General features: G+C 35.9%; 2 protein-coding genes across 3 annotated transcripts; both read right to left on the bottom strand.

The window, feature by feature from the left end:
- Nucleotides 1–3,453: 3,453 nt before the first annotated feature.
- LOC145617669 (disease resistance protein At4g27190-like) lies at nt 3,454–7,284 on the bottom strand. Of its 2 annotated transcripts, none has more exons than XM_081672398.1 (2): nt 4,242–7,284; nt 3,454–3,698 (listed from the first exon to the last, which is right to left on the bottom strand). In XM_081672398.1, exon 1 carries the CDS (start codon nt 6,865–6,867, stop codon nt 4,309–4,311), a length of 2,559 nt encoding a protein of 852 aa, XP_081528524.1. In that variant the 5' UTR covers nt 6,868–7,284; the 3' UTR covers nt 3,454–3,698; nt 4,242–4,308. The 2 variants fall into 2 exon arrangements, with proteins under 2 accessions (XP_081528524.1, XP_081528525.1); XM_081672399.1 differs by having other exon boundaries at nt 3,454–3,692.
- Nucleotides 7,285–15,352: 8,068 nt separating this feature from the next.
- LOC145618264 (putative disease resistance protein At4g27220) lies at nt 15,353–18,016 on the bottom strand. Its single transcript, XM_081673042.1, has 2 exons — nt 17,170–18,016; nt 15,353–16,548 (listed from the first exon to the last, which is right to left on the bottom strand). The coding sequence occupies exon 2, from the start codon at nt 16,545–16,547 to the stop codon at nt 15,561–15,563; it is 987 nt and encodes a 328-aa protein (XP_081529168.1). The 5' UTR covers nt 16,548; nt 17,170–18,016; the 3' UTR covers nt 15,353–15,560.
- Nucleotides 18,017–18,361: the final 345 nt, after the last annotated feature.

The following is an 18,361-nucleotide window of genomic DNA, read 5'->3' as shown; positions in this document are numbered from 1 at the left end:
TCGACCTAAAAGATCTGCTGGCAATGGTTATTGGAAGATGACCGGGAAGGAGATACCAATCACGAATAAACAAGGAAATAATGTTATTGGTTTTAGGAGGAATTTTGCATTCTTTATTAAAATCGAACCGAGCCTTTCAAAACAAAAAGATGAACCCAAGGGAATTAAAACACCATGGCTCATGCACGAATTTAGGGTTAATGATGATACTTCAACCTCGGAGCCTAAACCGAAAAGACGTAAAACAAATGATCATGATGGTACGTCACAATCCCAAGGCTCCAAACCAAAAAATATGGTAAGCAATAATTAATTACACTTTATAGAGTACAGCTTTGAAGCAATTTGTAAATAATAATGTATTTGTTTTAAATTAATGGATTTTAATAGGATTATTGTTTTTAATTTGCAGTTGGATGGTTGGGTGTTATGCAAAGTTTATAGACTTGCTAGAGATGTCGAGGTTGAAGCTCTAAACCCGGCTCATCAACTTCATCAAGAGGAGGAGCAACATCAAGCTATTGAACAACCTGTTGCCCTAACTAATGGAGCTAATAATGATTTACCACAAAGAGATGTCGTCATGGTTGAGGAGCAACATATTCATTATCATCAAGGTGTTGAACAACATGTTGCCCTAATTAATGGAGCTAATGATTATGATCAAGAGTATCATCAAGGGGTTGAACAACCTGCTGCCCTAAATGATTTACTTGACTATAGTTTTCAACAACAACAACACAATCAAGAAATGCCGCAATATTCGCAAGAGGAATTGGAGTTTTTAAACGAGATGTTTCCATGTTGTGATCGAATATGACAAATATTTGTATGTACGATTACGGTTGTAGACTTGTGGTTGATAAGATTAATAAAAAAAATTCATTACCTTTTTTTTTATTATTATTTTTAATTATTTTAATTTCATAAAACTGGGCTTAAGGAAGTGTGGCATCATCAATCATATTTTGATCGATAAAATGTGTAAAATATTTTTATATTTTTTTTATAGTAATGTTTAAATATACATACTTCATATATTTGTCAAAACATGTAAATACGAGTAATATTCGTATTATGTAATGAAATTGTAATACTCACAACTCATGGACTAGTAGTTGGTGAGAATAAATGAATTGAAGATATAATTGTTAGTAGTGACCTCTTAGTTGTTAGTGGTTTGACAAGTTATAAAATGACATGCAATTTTTTTTAATTCCAGAGCAACAATTAATGTTAGGGGCCGTTTGGTTCACACGAGGGAATCGGAATGGATAGAACAAAGGGAAAGGAGAAGAATGGAATGAAAATACCCTATTTTTGCTTTGTTGTTTGTTTTTAAAACAAAGGGAATCCCACCACCACCACCACAACCACCACACAACCACACATTTCATTAATTTTTCATCTTTCTCAGCCACCAAACCCCTCGTCGGCCTTCCCCCGCCCCTTGCCGGCTCTCCCCCTCCCATCGCCGCCCTTCGCAAGCCCTCCCCCTCCCCTCGCTGCCGCTAGCCACGCCTGCGTCGACCTCCCCTCCCGGAAAAAACCACCCCTAGCCCAGCAAAACCCTAGCCCCGATCTCCCTCGACCCCGAAAACCGTCGCCTGGCCCTCCCACCACCCTCGAAACCTTAGCGGTTAGGATTTCAAGGGTGGTGGGAGGGTCAGGCGACGGTTTTCGGGGTCGAGGGAGATCGGGGCTAGGGGTGGTTTTTGCGGGGGAGGGGAGGGCGGCGAGGATCGGCGGTGGTCGGGGGAGGGGCGGCGGTGATCAAGGTAGGGGCGGCGGTGGTTTGGGCTGGTTTTCCGGTGGTGTTGGTAGGTGTGAAAGTGGTGATTTGGTGGTGTGAAGGTGCCCATGTGGGTAGGGAATGGGAATGGAAATACCTAGGGGGGATGGGGAATGAAGTTGGAAGGATTTGGGGTAATGGGGAGGGTAAAAGGAATTAATAAAAGTGCTAAATAAACATCAACAAAGGGAATCGGGCCAGTTGATTCTCATTCCTTTTCCTGATTACCCCAACCAAACGGCCTCTTAATTTATCTATTTCATTGGGATCTAAATTTAATGAATTTTGGTAAGACATGATTGATGATTGGGGTCTCTTTTGGACTGTACATACTCCATAGTATCTAGGCCCATCATTTGGCAGCCCAAAACCCAATCTAGTTTATCTAAATTCCTATGACACGTGATTACTGTCTAACTGCACGTTTTAAGGTGGAAGAATTGACTAAAGAAAATCACTTGCACTGTTTTGGAGCTTCAAATTTATTAAATGTATAATAATAAAATAAAGTCACTTTCCCAAAAAAAAAAAAAAAAAAAAAAAAAAAAAAACCTCAACAAAAGTTTATTACAAAGCAAATTAAAAATGAGATTTGTTGACAAGCTTTATATTTGTACTTTATCAAAAAGTAATATTGTCAATACTCCAAATTTTTTCTAATTCGAATTATTACTCCTAGATCACAATTGATTTAGTTTGTTTTTATGAGTTAAATTGAACTTTCATACTCCATGAGACCATGACTTATATTACGTAAGTTTTTCAGAAAGGCGTATTGTATTTTTTGGGAAGGGAAGGGTACGAGAAACACGTGACATACACTTACTTATACATACTATTTAAGAATATACGAATAAGAAATAGAGGAGAGTGAAAATTAATAGAGGTAAGAAAGAAGAGGAGAGCAATTTAAAATATAAAGAAGGAAAAAAAAAATGTACTTCGTATGATCACTTTTAAATTACTACTACTAGTAATATATTTTAAATTTTTTATATATTGGTGCAGTGGTACAGCTAGCTAAACATTTTATAATACTCCGTACTGTACTACTTTGTATTGCACTGATGTGGTCTAGATAACAATTCTAGCTTTTTGGGCCTCAAAACATTGAGCCCTATCCAACCAGCACCCTTGAATGGTTGAATGCATTCTTCGAAATCACCTTCATATGTGCAGTGTGCTCTGCTACCTTTCCAACCAGAATGCTTAGTCATTCAGATAGTGACTCACTTTCTTTAGCTACTCGTAAGAGTGTAAGACCCAAAGCCGAGGAAAATTCCTTTGTCTCCGGATCCATTAAGCAACTTGGACATAAATAAAAAATTAAAAATGAACAATTTGGACCAAATGAACGAAGTGACTTTTTTTTTTTTTTTTTAAAAAAAAAAAAAACTAAGATACATCTTTGTTTTTTTTTTCCAATAAAATAACCTCATCTATTTAGAAAAAAAAAAACTATGTAGCTGCTTTTAGCACGGGTAAGCTCAGGGTTATAAAAATATACAAGTAATTAATTTAGTGATATTCTACAATATATTATCTCCGTTTTAATTTATTTGCATTTTGCAAAGATGTGACATCCATCAAATTTTAGATAAAATTTGTTTATCAATGGTAGAAAGAGAGAAAAATAAAGTTGCATGTAAATAAGAATTGACTTCCCGTCAAAAAAAAAAAAAGAATTGACTTATTTTATTCATTATTCGACCTTTTATGAAGGGGCGGAGGGACTATAAAAATCAATCAAATTACACAAACAGCCAGTATTCCACACATTTACTGATAAATATACAAGATCTTATATATATTTCCCAAAAAAAAAATAATAATAATAAATTACGTATACTCCAATCAGCACACAGGTGGACCCCTATGAGAGGTTACAGCCCAGGAACTCCTTCTCCTTACCAATAAAAAGAGTAAAAAGAATTAGCACACTAGAGAAACACTCTTTAAATCAAGTAGTACAAGTAGTAGTTTATGAAAAGCCACAATATTGATCAACTGATCGAAATATTACACGATAGATGTTACATTAAATTACATAGTGAATTAGGCTAAATGCCTAAGTCTTTTATTTATCCTCTTTCGAAAATAACAGTCTTTTTAACAAACAAAAGGAAAGATTTATTATCATAAGCTTTGAAGAGTCTAGGACTGTAGTGAGGTAATAAAATTATAAGATTAATCACCCAGTGGTAGTAGGGAATACTCCTTAACTAAATAAGGAGTGCTTTTGGAAGTAATACTCCCCAAAATACGATGATTTTGGCCATCTTAATGGTCGATAACTAATTCTACGAAGGGCTTGGCAGTTGGGAAGCCAGCCTGCTCTTTGTGAACAAGGGCTTCAACCTGTTCTCAGTTTTAGATTTATCTGAAAATAAAAGAGGGGATGGGGGCGGGGGCGGGGGAGGGAGAGAGAGAGAGAAGGAAGCAAACAAACCATTTGACACTAGTTCGCCTCAGTCGCTCAGGTAACTAGCAAGCTCCAACACAGCAAGGTGGCTAATTCAGTAGTAATCAATCTTATCATCCAAAGACCTGCATCTAAACAGGGGTTTGAGCAAAGCCTTAGATTCCGGTTGATCCCATACTAACAATTCCCACCATTGCTCTTGGCCTTCAATCCGTTCTAGACAAGGGACGAATGACTCTTCTCCTGCATCTATCCTGGAGAACGGAAGACGCTTCAGTTTTGGACAGTCCATAAAAGTACAAGAAAGAAGCAAAGCACAAACAAGTCGACCCTTGTAGATGCTTTCCATCTGAGGCAATAGAATGAGAACAAGCTGCCTAAGTTGGGGAAGACAAATGACAGCGTGATTTCCTTCCGTTGGACCACAATCCACAGCTTCGACTGCCATTAGCTCCTTCACTTGTCTACAATCTTCAACTTGTAATAATCGAAGGGATTGGAGATTCTCCATCCAGCTTAGTCTAAACAATGTCTTAATGTCCTGGCATCTATAGATGATGCATACTTCAAGGCTTGAAAAAAGTTTAGCCTGCTGGTTCAAACAACTAAGCTCTTCGTTGCAACTTCCTACACTTGCACCATCATGAGTTCTAGAATGATATGCAACAGGATACAAGACATCAGATAGGCAAGCAAAGTCTCTACAATTGTCGACATACAACTCCTGAATGTTGTTAGGAAGCACAATGTAATCTCCCTCTTGATCAGTCACAGAACAGCCGTGCAATGATACTTTTCTGCTATATGGTTGATCAGATCCCACCTCACCTCCAACCTTTAGATGATAGCTGTCCAATTGGCACCAGTGCTGAGACCTTACATAGTTGCTCAAGTCACACAGGCTCAAAAACCTGGCATCAAGAATTTCTAATGACTTCACATTCTGCAGCTCAGAAATAGCGCCTGCAATCTGGCATGCTAACCTCTTGAGTCTGAATAAGGCAGGCAACACCCCACAAGGAATTTCCTTTGGTTCCAAAATAGAGGACAAGTTGAGCTCTGTGAGTCCTTCTAACTTTTCAAGAGAGCGAGGAACTTGCTCGATTGCTGTCTGGGAAAGGTCTAGAAACTGCAACTTCAGAAGGTTTAATGATGGCACTTGCTTCAGGTTCTGACATAGACTAAGATCTAAGAATTGAAGCTCTTCCAAGGCACCAATAGAACTTGGCAGTCTAAGTAAGCGAGTATCAGACAAATTCAGAACCCGAAGGGCACGCATTTGCAAGAAAAAGGATTCAGGAATCAACTCAAAGGAGCTGTGTTGCAAAAGTAAGATGGAGAGATAGCTATAGTTTTGAGAACCATCTGGGAGGATCGGCGATACTGAAGAATTAATCAAGGAAACAGCAAGGAGATTCTTCCGGAACTCCAATTTTGAAGTCTTGCCAGCTTCAACCATAAAACTATCTCCAGCAATAGATAGAGCCATATGCCTCACAAGATCATGGATCTTGATAGTCCTTTTATCCTCTGATGCTTCCAGCAAGCAAGAGTTGAGAAGTTTATTCAATATGGAATGGCCCATGTCATATCGTGCTTGTAATGATGAAACATTATCTATCAGCTTCTCACCAATCCAAAGGCGAATCAGCTCTTCTCTACGTATGTCAAAACCTTTGGGGTACAAGGCTGAATACAAGAAACAACGCTGGAGCGTGATATTGTTCAACTTTTCGTAAGAAAATTTCAGCCGATTAAATGCATCTTCCAAGTAGACTTGTTCCTTAAAAGGAAATTTCGCGCTTTCAAGGACTTCCCTCCGACTAGAATGATTATCAACAACCATCTTCCTGAAGCAGCTGGCCAACCCAGTGACAGCAAGAGGGAGACCTGCACACTTATCACACACAAGCTTCCTAAAATGGGACTCTTGTTTGGAATCCAAAAAACCATACCCTATGCTTTGGTGAAACAGCTCCCAACTTTCTTCCACCAAAAGTGGCTCAACCAGAACAAATTTCCGGCAGTGAAGCATACGACAGACATCCCGTGACCGAGAAATAGCAATCAGCTTACATTTTCTAGGAATCCCAACATCTTCATGGCGAAACTCATCCCACAAATCATCAAGGATGAGTACACACTTATCAATTCGAGACAAAAACACATGAATCTTGGCCGCTCTCCTAGTCTCATCCTTATCACCTTGAAGATCCACCCCAAAAGCACCAGCAATTTTTTGCTGCAACTCATTTACAGTAAAATCCACCCCAACAGAAACCATAGCAACAGCATAAACATCAGTAAAAGGGGTTTCATAATGAAGCCGAAATTCGAGCTGCTTTGCCAGGGTAGTCTTCCCAACCCCGGCCATCCCATAAACACCAATACTAACAATTTTATCATCCTTTAACCAATCAATGATTCTGTTCACATATTTTGTGTTTAAGCTCAGCGATACCTCAACTTTTCTGCGCTTTTTTTTGGGCTGTAGTTTATAATCACTACTCCTCGATTCAGGTTGAAATTCATCAGTAACACTACTCCTCAATTCAGATTGATTTTCAACCCCACTATTGTTTGTACCTCCATCACATGGTACGCCACGATAATGCCTTCCTATCCCAAACATCTTAGAAATTATCGAAATCATTTTCAAGGGATTTTGGATCTACCAAACCCAAAAAAAAAAAAAAAAAAAAAAAAAAAAAAAAAAAAAATTATCTTTACTATCAGCGTTGGGATTATAGCTTATAATCTAAAGAAATAAAATTACATATGATCTATTCAATGAAAACAGCAAAAAGTATTACAATCTAAAAAGTGAAAAGAAAAAAAATAACGGTAATCATCTAAAGAACAAATCCTCAATGAGAATTGATACATCTAGCTACGAAAATAAACGATTTTTACAGCCTAAAAACATAAATTAAAAACGATAGGATAATATTTAGAGGGAAGGTAAGTGCAAACCTGCAGATGCATCAAAAATGATGGGAAAAAATGGAAGCAAAAGTTAGACTGGTACTATGTTTAGCTTGCATTTGTAGCTTTTTCGAACTTGACTTTTTAGGCTTAACCGCTCCGATTTTTATTAGTTGCACAACTTTGATTAGTATACTTCGTGCCTGTTTGTTTATATTTACTGAACTGAACTGATTGAAATTGAATTGAACCGAATAAAGCTGAAATGAATATTTTATGATAAAAGAAAATTAGGAACTGAACTGAATAGAAATGAAATGAACGGTTTGGAATTGAACTAATTGGAGCTAAGCTGAATTGAGCTGAAATAAATATGTGTATACTTTATACTTCGTATTATAAAGAATCCTATTTGAATCTCTATCTAATAATTTTTCAATAACTTTAGAGCAACTTCAATGACAAGCTAATTTGACATTTACCTTACCATGCCACATAAGCTTTTAAGATAATTATCATTTTAGCTACTTTTTGCTTCAATGGCTAGCTATAAGCTTAGTACTAGTTGTTGGATAGGATAGAAAATACATGAAAAGAGCTTAATTGGTACAATAAGCATTTTATTTTAAAAAGTTAAATTCTCAAGCAAATTTTGCATTTGGCAAAGCTAATTTGCTTAGTCAAGTTAATTGAGTTTTCTACCTCCAATGGTCAAGCTAGTAGCTAGGGAATTATTAAAATTGCAAGCAAATCCCTAGCTACTACCATTAGACCCTAATATTATGATTGTAATGAAATGTACGGAGTAATAAACTGATATTGCAAAAGAAAAATTGAAGGAGTACTCCGAACTACTCCCTCCGTCCCCAAATGATAGTCACTTTTGAAGAAAAATCACGAGAATTAAGGAGAATTAAAGAAAGTACATCGAAAAAGTAATTTTACATTGGGTATGCAAAAAAGTAGAGAGAGAAAGTAATTAAAGTACATGGGAAAGTAAAATTTACATGAGAAAGTTAAATTCGCACAAATATTTTTGCAAAAGTTAGAGAATTTTGATAAAAAAATAATATTAATGATACTTGAAAAAAGCAAATGTGACTAATATTTTGAGTCACTAAAAATGGCAAAAGTAACTATCATTTGGGGACGGATGGAGTAGTTTTTATCTTTATTACGCCTATGACTAAGAAAAAAATTTGGTAAATCGTCAACTGTTGACGTCAAGTCTGTGTTACGAATTACGATACCATCCGTCAACATCACACCTAATTTTTTTTTAAAATGTGATTTATTTATTTTTTTTTTTTATTTTTACGGGACCATTAGGATTTTTTTTTTTTTTTTTTGACACATAGGATTTATAGGTGTTCATAATTATTGACAGAGACTTTAATTGACACATAGGATTTTTTTTTTTTTTGACATATACGAGTAGGATTTAATTTCTATTAAAGTCTCTGTCAATAAAATAAAAGTCAGTACACTCTTTGGAAAGATTCCACATACGAAATTTCCGGGAAAATCTCTCTTGCTGCCAATTATGAGAAATGTGGTTGTCCTTTTTTTTTTTTTTTTGAAAGATGGTTGTTCCCATCTTTTCAGGTTATTGTCGTTACTTTTTTTTCTTTTTTTTTTTTTGTTTTTTTAAAAAAAAAAAAATAATAATTCAAATAATCCAACATTTGGAGCGATTTCCCTCAATAATGTTAAAACAAAAACAAATTCCCACTATACACCCATTTAAAAACAAATTTCCAACATACCGTCCACGTAGGATTGGTATTTTGGTTTGGCTTAAAACCACTAATGTTGTTAACGGTTTTATGTTAAAACCGGTAGCAACGGGCTTGTTTGGCATCATTTTTGGTTTTTAGTTTCCTGTTTTTTTGTTAAAACTAAAAACCAAAAACAGGAAACAAGAAAAAGGTGTTTCTTTTTTGTTGTCAGTTTTCAAAATTATCATGATTTTAATAAGCCTAAATATTTTTTTGATCCATTATGTAACACATGTAATATACTTTTAAAAAACAAAAAACCAAAAAACAGAAAACCACAGCGATGCCAAACGGACCCAACATTAGCGGTTTTGTTTTTTTTTTAGAAAAAGCAAAGAGACCCGTTATTAATAAATTAGGTCTCTTTGAACTTAATAGTAATAGTGGGCGCTCTTTTTCCTGTTGTTGGCTAAAACATGGTATCACCAAAGAGACCTCCTTTTTTATTGACAGGTCTCTTTGCCTCCTTACTTATTTTTATTTTTAAACAGGTTAAGGAAGAAAAGAAACCTGTTTATTGAAATAGGCGGTCTCTTTTCTGAAACCGCTAATAACAGTAGCGATTTTAAAGCTATAACCGCTATTGTCATTAGCGGTTTTAAGGTGAAAAAAATAAAAATAAAATAAAAAATTTACACCCAATACCGATCCTACATGGACGGTATCTAGGGAATTAGTTTCCAAAACGGCACACAAAAGGAATTTATTTTTATTCTAGCATTATTGTGGGAAATTGCTCCAACATTTGTCCTGTTTAAGGTTTTGTTTGGTGGCACGTTTGAGGTAACAGTTAGCATTTTGACTGGTTAAAACACTACTATAAAAAATTTGAGAGTGTTTGGCCTTATTTGGCGACAGTGTTTGAAATAGCGGTTAGCATTTTGACCAGTCAAAACAGTATTAGAAAGAATTTGAGAGTGATTGGTAAGGTAGCAATAGAGGTAGAGTTTAAGTAGCATTTCTCAAAAGTTAAAAGTAGTATCATTTAGAAGTAGCGGGTAGCTTTTGACAAATTTTTATTACTTTTTAAACAATATTTATAATAAAAAAATCAAATATAATCATTGTTATATAATATTTACTATCGTAAAATATTTACTTATATTCAAATTACAAATTTGATAGACTCCCTCCGTTTTTTTAATGCATCCCTTCCCTTTTATGGATGTTTTTTTTTTAATATACATCACTTCTATTTGGTAACTTTATATAAATGTTTTTTTTAATAATATATTTTATTTTTTTCTCTCTCTTATTTTAAATCTCACTTAAATTAATTTATCATTTTTCTTTCCTCTGGTTCCCACTTATTTAACAAAAATATCTACTCCGATCCCCTTACATGCTTTCTCTTTCATGGTCCCCATTTTACTTTTACTGTAATAAATTATTAACACACTCACAATATTATATTACTATCTTAAAACTCCGCGCATCACAAAGTGGTGCAAATAATAATTAAAAAAAAAAAATTGCTCTTTGTGTGGCTGGCCATACAGTGTATCCCGCTAACACACAAGTAACCCCTGCAACCCCTAGCTACTTAACCCCTTAAGTAATCCCTCAAACCTAGTAAGCCCTTGCCCCACCCTTAAGTAACCCCTCAGACCTAGTAACCTTTTAAGTAACCTCTCAGACCTAGTGATCCCTAACCAAGTTGTTGGAGTTGGTAATGCAACCGAAGATATTTGTTCTCATTTGGTTGTATACTCCCATAAGCAATTGATACATGGTCCTGTGTCTAATAGTACACGATCGTGTGATAACTCTTGTATATTAACCCGTCTACACGGCCGTGTGTTCTTTCCTACACGACCGTGTACTTCTGCGGACAAGTTTTTACTACACGGCCGTGTACCCTCACCTACACGACCGTGTATGGCTGCAGCAAGAGAGGAAGTTTATATTTATTAGGTTTCTTTTTGAGACCTTATAAATATACTACTACTAATATTTTTCATGTACGTTCTTTTAAAAGGAAAAAAAAAGGAAAACCTGTACCGGTGGTGGCGTATTTCGCTTCTAAGTCAGTGGGTTCCAAACCACGGCACAACAGAAGGAGGACAGGTCTATGTTTCGAGTATGGCGATCGAATTTGTTCCAAGAGAAGTTCTTGATTTCTCTATTATTATTCATGGAATCAACATGTATTTTTTCCAACACAAGTAACCTTTCCAACCTAGTAACCCCTGACCTAGTAACCTCTAACTGAACTAGTAACCCCTCCGACCTAATGACCCCTTAAGTGACCCCTGACCAAGTAACCACTGACCGAACTAGTAACCCCTAATGTAACCCCTCCAACCAATAACCCCTAACTGAATTAGTAACCCATTAAGTAACCCCTGACCAACTAACCCCGACCGAACTAGTAATCGTTGACTAAACCACCAATTCCACCGCTAAAGCAACGACCACCAAACCACCAATTCGAACGTATGACCACAACAATCGTCCACTGAGGTTCTCGAGGATGGAAGAAATTTTGATAATCAAACAAAATAACAACAGCTTTTTTACTTACAACAATTTATCAATACCGATTCCACCACAATTTATCAATCAGCAAAATAAAGTTGACGATAAAATAATTCAAAAAAAAAAATCAATTGAAAAATACAAACAAAATTTATCAAATTTTTTTTTTTTCCAAAGCTCTAATTTAACAACATCTTCCTCAACGGCCTTTAACATTATAACCTGAAGATAAATCTTTGCTATTAGAAACATCAAAGGCAGAAATAACCTTCATATCATCAAATTTGTTGAAATTTGGCGGGAATTTTAGGGTTTGGAGCTTTGAAATTTAGAGGAAATTAGTACTAATTAATTCAACTTTATTTTATCATGATGGAAATGAAACACTAAATTTTCTTGGAAAAATTAGAAATATTAATCCTAATTTTCATCAATTTTGCTACAATAATCCCAACTTTAAATTATTCTGGAATAATCCGAACTTTGGGGGTTCCTCTTTTTCTTCAATCCCAAAAACCGGTAACCGTTTGAATGGGTAAATTTTTTTTTTTTTAAAAAAGTGACACGTGTCACAATGGAATTGGCTAAAACAAGTTATAAAAAAAATAAAAAATAAATAAATATAAATTAAAATGAAAAATAAAAAAAAAACCAACAAAACCCCAAAATCCCAGCCAACCCCTTACACCACCCGCCAACCCCAAAACCACCAGTTCAACCCTAAACGGCGGCGCTAATTCCCCTTCCCCCTCCTCTTGCGCCGGTTTCCCCCTCCCCACTCGCCGTTTCTCCTTTTCCCCCGATCTCCTCCGCTCAAATCACCAAAAACCCCCCAAAATCTCCTCCCCTCCACTCTCGAAAACCCCCTAAAATCTCCTCCCACCGTCGAAAAACCCCCCAAAAACTCCTCCCCACTGTCGAAAACCCTAGCCGCTTAGGGTTTCGGGCTGGTGGGAGGAACGATTGGGTGTTTTTGGCAGTGGGGAGGAGTTTTTGGGGGTTTTCGACGGTAGTGGAGGGGTTTTGTTGGTGGATTTGGGGTTTCAGGGGGAATTAGGGGTGTTTCGGGGAGGAAGGGAGACGGCGATGGTGGAGGTTGTTCCACGCGTCTGGTCAACGACGAAGGGGCGACAAGCTGGCTGTGAGGTGGTGGTTAGGGTGCCCGGTGGGGCAAGCTGGCCGTGACAGGTGGTTGGTGATGTTTGGATTTTTTGTTTTTTTTAAAATTTTTTATGGACCAATCAGGGCTTGACACGTGTCAAGTGACCTGATATTATAGGTCATTGACTTTTGTTGACCAGTTTGGGATTGAAGAAAAAGAATGCCCGCTAAAGTTCGGATTATTCCAGAATAATCCAAAGTTGGGATTATTGTGGCAAAATTGAAGAAAGTTGGGATTATTATTTCTAATTTTTCCAATTTTCTTACTTAAATGTGCAAGTTACAGAATGTAAAAAGACTTTAACATTATGTAATAGATTTAATTTTAATACTACCTCCGTTACATATTATTTGCAACGATTAGACATTTTTCCTCTCTATTTTATGTCAATTCGTTGCAAATAATATGTAACAAAGGTACTCCGTAGTATTAAAAAGATGACATGTGACATATGAGTGAGTTGTGAGGACATGTGGCATAGGAGTAAGTTGTGAGGACATGTGGCATATGAAAGATTGTGGTTTTTGTTTTTTAATACTAAAGTATAGATAGATATAGATTATGACGCGCAAGATTTATTTGAATATATTTTTTTAGTAGAATAGGATAGATAAAAAAAATAAAATAAAATAAAAAAACAAAAGGATAGATGCAGTAGGATAAAAAATTGAAGTTATTTTAGAGTTTAGTTTTAAGAAAATTTGGATAGATTTAGGACATGTTCACATTTACTTAATTCCAGTTCAGTTTAGTTTCCAATCAGTTTAGTTCAGTTTAGCTCAGCTCCTGATTTCCTCTCTTATAAAATATACATTTCAGATACGTGTCATTTATGATATTTTTTTTAATATTATTGATGATGCTTAAAATTTACAAACGCTAGAAAAATCCCTTATTTAATTAAAATTAATTGTTGACGGAATATATTGAAATTAAACAAGATATCTACTTCGTATATCATAATCCTTGACCTGATCAAACCTAGCCTGACCTGAAAAAGGGGCGGATTTGGACAACCTTTTCAATGGATTTAAAGGCTTGAACCGAACTGACTATATATATACGTAGTATTTTAAATGGTTGTGATGAGCAGGCCCAAAAAAATTTCTCAAAAACCGAATTTGAACACGCTTTTAGACCCGAAGTTGGGCCCACACCAAACCCATGGCCCAAAATTGGCCGATTTATTGGGCAACGTCCGGCCCATGGTCTCCTCTAAATTACCCTTATAATATTGTTCCCTTCCTCCATCCTGCCCTTTCTCATTAATAGCAACTTAATCTTTTCTCACCTCTTTCAAAGTCTCAAATCTCAATCATCCTAGTCAAGGTCAGTTCTTCCGTCAAATAGTCAAAGTGATGCTTAAGTTGAATTATTGAGTGAAATTACTTCGCAGGCTTAACTCCTACAAGGCTACAAGAGGGCCAGAAGCGTAGAAACTTTCACGAAAGAGATTTTACAAAAGAATTTTCAACCAAAATAACTACACAAGTAAATGGCATAAACTCCCTTAAAAAAAAAAAAAAAAAGTAAACGTATAAACTGATCAAGAGGACAATTGAAAAATAAGATTGGGTTAGTCATTCTCGAAATAAAGGGGTAAATAAAAAAGTGTATTGAGCATACAATGTATGCTGGATAGCTTGGGGGAAATGACGGAGAATTCATCTTGTGACTTCAAATTTGCAAATTTAAACCTCGCCATCTCTACATTTGCTTAAGAGTAGAAAATCCCTTACCTTCCTCCTCTACATTTGCAAAAAAAAATAAAGTGAATGGTTGGAGTAATCAATTTGGTAATTCCTTTGCCAGAAACATGAATCCTTCTGTAAGGAATTTAAGATGGTGGACAGATCATTACCATGTTGTTTGTCTCATGTAGCAATGAAGTATTGCATATCACTTGCTACTAAAACAAATTGAAAATCAATTATGGCGGCAAAAACTTAAGCAGTATAGTTTATTTTCAAGAGCATATGAAGGGTAGCACTGTAGCAGACTGCATGAAAGCCGATGCAGCCAATGGAAATTGACAGGACATAAATGCGTATTGTTTTGATTGGAATTCTGTCACATTCTAACTGCAGTTAGAAAGCGATAGGCTAAGAAAAGTAAGAAGACGCGAGATCAGGAGACCATTGCTACTTGAAGGATATCAAACTTAAGGACTCTCCTATAGGTTATCTTAGTCTAAGCTTTTGAGCATTCTACAATTTCTAACAATTGTATCTATACTTACTAGTGCTACTACTCGTCTATGCATTCATCTTCAGTCAAATTTAGCTACTGTTTCCAACTTTCCATAGTACAAATAGCCAGTTATGTCTTGACTAGTTAGGGATAAAGGTACAATTGGACCACCTTGGATGGCTCCTTCATCTGAATTTCCTATTCTAGTAAAGATATGTTATCACTAACACTCCTAAAATATGGCATAAGATTTACTCTTACCCGAATAACAAACATTCAGACCAAGACAGGGGAGAATCGAAATATAAGATGCATATCTATGAAACATGAATTATACCAAAGGTACCCCTCCCAAAAAGCACAAAGAGAAGATGGCTAATAGCCTAATGAATCAATGTGCACTCCACCGCCATTCCAATGGAGAGAAAATGTTCTGCATACATTATCTATCATAAGTTATTTATTACTTATGGCTTGTATTTGACATTATCATTAAGCATCAAAGAACATCCTACTATCTGACTGAATGAAATTCTCGGCTGAAATTAAACTGTGCATAGAAATTTATTTGAGTCTATTGATATCATTGAAACCATTTCTTGGAAGATGACAACTATGGACACTCATGAGCTACATATCATGTTCTCATCTCAAATGAACCAATGAAAATCTCAACTGCTAGTTCGTTTACATATACATGTTCACTTCTTGTTGATCTGACCTGACAAAATTAGGAAGATTTCTCAAAAAAGATCAAATAAGGAATGAACAACAAATGCCTTTAATATATTTATACGGTCACACTTAACAACCTCAAATGCTAGTCTGGCATCCTAATTCATATAACAAATATCTCCATTCATGGAGATCATCTATGCCACACATGCGATTTGCTATGTTTACAATTTTGCGAGGTACCCCACAACATCTATTAGAAATTGAGCAAGGAATGTCATCATTCTCATCAAGATAAGGTACTAACCCTTTCCCAAGATATGCTTTATGCACAAACAACTCATAAGCTTCTTCCTCTTGAAGGGGCTCAACTATGATCGGTTGAAATTGATCCAATAACCTACATTTTAAGGTAGAGTTAGTTGTTAATACTAGCTTGCACTTGCTCCCTTCTGCAGGGACAAAGATCCCTATCTGATCCAAAGAAAAAACTACTTCTGGTACACCATCTAAGAAGAGAACGAAGCTGACAAAACTTGCAAGTTTATCTGACAGCTTTCTAGCCCTTACATTCAAGTCATCATCACTGGCGAGATCACAGTTCACAGCAGCAGCAACAGCAGACTGTACATTCTTGATAGTCAACTGATCCGGGAAAGTGATCCAAAAGACATGATCAAACCTGTCAACCCACCTTACTGCACTATTGTGCAGGTGCTTCATCAGAAAGGTCTTACCAACTCCCTCTACCCCATGAATGGCAATCCTTCCAACCTTATCATCTTGCAGTAAAAGCTTTAGCTCCATCAAAGTATTTGAAGCTAGTTGTCCAACTACTGCTTCCACCGGCAATAAATTGCCACGAAATGAGCCTCGTGCATACGACATAGAGAGCACATCATCACCCTTCTTGTCCAGTACTTCCAAAGCATCAACCAATGTGTCAATATCCCATCTCATCTTCAAACTAGTTACTAAGCTCCACCATCCTCCAACTTGTTGTCCTAATAAGCATTCCGATTTCTTAACTATCTCTTGCACTTCATCCATCCAGTGGCCGAGGTCATTTGCTGACTTTAGTTTCTTGCCTGGCTCGGCCTGAAAGAATTCCCCTAAGTCCTGCATCCTGGCTCTTATAAATTCAGTTTTATCCTTCAGAATTCTTTTTCTTTCATCAAGGCAATGCCCCCAAAACAATATAACCATTAGACCCATCAATCCACAAAGTATGGTGAAGGACAACATTGAAGGGTTAAAAAAAAAAAACCTCCCTGTATAAACTTAAATGCTCAATGTAATTTTTATAGAACCAACTCCAAGTCTGAACCCTCTAACAGCCCTTCAGCCTAGAAGTGTTCATAGGTCGGATCAAACCAGGGGCATACCAAATCTCATTCCAACACAAACAACAATACGGAATCAGACCCACTTCATCAGGGCGGACCAGGTTTGATCAGCTCTACCTTAAGTTGACAAACGGGTAGGGTTGGGTCGGGTCAAGTCAGGTCAGATCAACCAAGTTTTAAATACAATTTCGACAAAAATTAAACCAGATAATTCAAGTCCACAACCCTCAGCAAAATGGAACCCCTCCAAACTTCGTTCCCAAAAAAATGAACACATGGGCTACTGACTACAATGATTAGAGAACAATTTGCTTACAAAAACAAGTGCAATTTTAATGGTAATTGTACTTGCTATCATTAAAACTTAAAAGACAAAGTGATGATAGTGGAAGAATCGAAACCTGGTGTTACAGCTTCGGAATTTATTAGCAGACCCTCAACACCCAGTGTTATTTTCCACAGAGAGAAGGCGTATGTATTCTCAAACTCTTGAAAGTATTTGTTTTCCTGAAAAAATACCTGCAAATCTGCAATATTATAGGAGATTTTAAAAAATTCTAGATTCTACCACGGCTATATGTAAGAACAAAGATTGCTTATTGCGTAAATAGGTTGTTGGCTCTCTTAGCTTGGCAGTCTTCCTGGCAGCTTCCTGCCTTCCTTTCACCATCCCAAACAAAACTAAAGTATGTGGTTTTGACTTTTCCTGGAGTCAACATGTTACATGTAACTTTTTTAACAAAAGGAGGAGATATATTAGATTAAAAGGCTAGAGCCTTAGTATTTACATAATACATCATAGTGTTATCACATTGGAAGCTGATGTTACATGTAACTATGTAAGGGTTATTGTTACTTTTATTATTATTATTATTATTATTATTATTATTATTATTATTATTATTATTAATATTGTTATTTTTGTTATATTTGTTATTATTATTGTCATTTTTGTTATTATTATTGTCATTTTTGTTATTTTTGTTATTTTTGTTATTATTTTTGTTATTTTTGTTATTGTTATTATTGTTATTATTATTATTGTTATTATTATTATTGTTGTTATTGTTGTTGTTGTTATTGTTATTATTGATACCAACTGTCACGGTCCGAGTGTTCTGACATGGGATACAAGCCTAGCTCAAGGGAGGTTCGTGAGCACACAGCAACACGGACCAAAGGTGTCTTAAAGGGCACACGATGACAACGAGTGCGGAGTCGGGGCTTGTGACAGCCGATACTTCGAAGCGGGCACAAGCGGAACCAACGAGATGAAAATGTATCTTGGGTCTCTTGGTTTGGTGGGGATGCTTTAAAACAAGGCAAGCACAATATCTATAAAGGCTTAAACAACAACACAAGTCTTAAAGCAAGGCAAAGGGGTAGGGAGTTATTATTATTATTATTATTATTATTATTATTATTATTATTATTATTATTAATTGTTATTAATTGTTATTATTGTTATTCTTATTATTATTGTTATTGTTGTTATTATTATATTGTTGTTATTATATTATTGTTATAAGTTGCCATAAAAAAAGAGAGAGGAAAAAAAAAAAAAAACAAAAACAAAAACAAACAAACAATCTA

The sequence above is a fragment of the Chenopodium album genome, chromosome 26 (assembly GCF_948465745.1).
Source record: "Chenopodium album chromosome 26, dcCheAlbu1.1, whole genome shotgun sequence".
Taxonomy (NCBI): domain Eukaryota; kingdom Viridiplantae; phylum Streptophyta; class Magnoliopsida; order Caryophyllales; family Amaranthaceae; genus Chenopodium; species Chenopodium album.
Note: the sequence above shows the minus strand (reverse complement) of the source record. Positions and strands in the feature narration are given on the sequence as shown.

Bases quoted from the DNA above. Each gene is read 5' to 3' on its own strand.
- LOC145618264 (XM_081673042.1), bottom strand. From the start codon at position 16,547: ATGCAGGACTTAGGGGAATTCTTTCAGGCCGAGCCAGGCAAGAAACTA.
- LOC145617669 (XM_081672398.1), bottom strand. From the start codon at position 6,867: ATGATTTCGATAATTTCTAAGATGTTTGGGATAGGAAGGCATTATCGT.